General features: G+C 45.8%; 1 protein-coding gene across 1 annotated transcript; it reads left to right on the plus strand.

The window, feature by feature from the left end:
* On the plus strand, positions 1–1729 carry LOC106327842 (UDP-glycosyltransferase 72B1-like). The gene has a single exon (XM_013766122.1). The coding sequence runs from the start codon at positions 147–149 to the stop codon at positions 1596–1598; it is 1452 nt and encodes a 483-aa protein (XP_013621576.1). The 5' UTR covers positions 1–146; the 3' UTR covers positions 1599–1729.
* Positions 1730–2040: the final 311 nt, after the last annotated feature.

Here is a 2040-nt window from a genome sequence, read left to right on the forward strand (position 1 = left end):
ATGATACACACACGAACTCTCTATATAAAGCCATTACTCAATACCTAATCAATTACAGAAAGAGAGAAAAGTTTAAAACAATTACAAACTACTGCAAAAGTAAAGAAGCAAAGAAAATAAGAATATATTCTTGAAACTTTGCATCAATGGAGGAATCAAAAGCGCCTCACGTTGCGATCATTCCTAGTCCTGGAATGGGTCACCTCATCCCACTCGTCCAGTTTGCTAAACGACTCGTTCACCGCCACGGCGTAACCATAACCTTTGTCGTCGTCGGCGATGGTCCACCGACAAAAGCTCAGAGAACTGTCCTTGACTCTCTTCCTCCTTCTATATCCTCCGTCATCCTCCCTCCCGCCGACCTCACCGAACTCCCTCCGACAACTCGCATCGAAACTCGGATCTCCCTCACCGTGACTCGTTCGAACCCGGAGCTCCGGCGAGTCTTTGACTCGTTCGCGGCGGAAGGTCGTTTGCCGACAGCGCTATTTGTCGACCTTTTCGGCACGGACGCTTTCGACGTCGCCGCCGAGTTCAACGTGTTGCCGTATATTTTCTTCCCGACAACGGCAAACGTCTTGTCGTTTTTTCTTCATTTCCCTAAACTTAATGAAACGATGTCGTGTCCATTCAGTGAATTAACCGAACTGGTTAATCTCCCCGGATGTGTACCGGTCTCCGGGAAAGATGTTCTTGATCCGGCTCAAGACCGGAAAGATGACGCGTACAAATGGCTTCTCCATAACACCAAGAGGTACAAAGAAGCCGAAGGAATTCTTGTGAATACTTTTCTCGAGCTGGAGCCAAATGCTATAAAGGCCTTGCAAGAACCGGGTCTTGATAAACCACCGGTTTATCCAATTGGACCGTTGGTTAACGTTGGTAAGCAAGAGAGTAGTAAGGACGGGATCGAAGAAGAGTCCGAATGTTTAACGTGGTTAGATAACCAACCGCTCGGTTCGGTTTTGTATGTGTCGTTTGGTAGTGGTGGTGCACTCACATGCGAGCAGTTCGATGAGCTTGCTCATGGTCTTGAAGACAGCGAGCAACGGTTTCTTTGGGTCATACGGAGTCCAAGTCAAATCGCTGATGCTTCGTTTTTCAATCCGCATAGCCAAAACGATCCGTTAACATTTTTACCACCAGGATTTTTAGAACGGACTAAAGGTAGAGGTTTTGCTATCCCTTCATGGGCTCCGCAAGCCCAAATTCTAGCACATCCATCTACCGGAGGGTTTTTAACCCATTGTGGATGGAACTCAACTCTAGAAAGTATAGTAAGTGGTGTTCCACTCATAGCATGGCCATTATACGCCGAACAGAGGATGAATGCGGTTTTGTTGGCAGAAGATATCCATGTTGCGCTTAGGGCGCATGCAGGGGAGGATGGGATGGTGAGACGAGAAGAGGTGGCTAGAGTGGTTAAGGGATTAATGGAAGGTGAAGAAGGCAAAGGTGTGAGGAACAAGATGAAGGAAATGAAGGAAGGAGCTAGTAGGGTGCTGAATGATAATGGGACTTCTACAAAGGCACTTAATCTTGTGACATTAAAGTGGAAAGCCCACCAAAGAGAGCTAAAGCAAAATGGCAACCACTGAATATATATGTATGCGTCTAATATATGATGATGATTTGTATAATCAAACGGTGTGATATGTGCAAAATGTGTTTTGTGTATGAATGTTACCTTTTTTTTGCTGCTTTTATGTTATCAACTTTTATTTGTACATGATTTTGGTTTTTGCACTACAAGAAAACAGGGGGATACTGATGGCCGAAATCGTCGGAAATTCGTCGGAATAGACCGATTCCGACGAATTTCCGACGAACCCGTCCGTCGGTATCGTTTCGTCGGAAAAAAAAAATTCGTCGGAATTTCGTCAGAACTTCCGACGACTTTCTGACGAATACCGAGAAACGTCATTCTGACGAACTTCCGACGATATTACGATGCGGATACACGAGACCAGAGTTCATCGGAAAAACTACGTACCGACGGAGAACGTTCGTCGGACAATTCCGACGTAGAGTGTTCCTCGG

Source organism: Brassica oleracea, chromosome C2 (genome assembly GCF_000695525.1).
Source record: "Brassica oleracea var. oleracea cultivar TO1000 chromosome C2, BOL, whole genome shotgun sequence".
Taxonomy (NCBI): Eukaryota; Viridiplantae; Streptophyta; class Magnoliopsida; order Brassicales; family Brassicaceae; genus Brassica; species Brassica oleracea.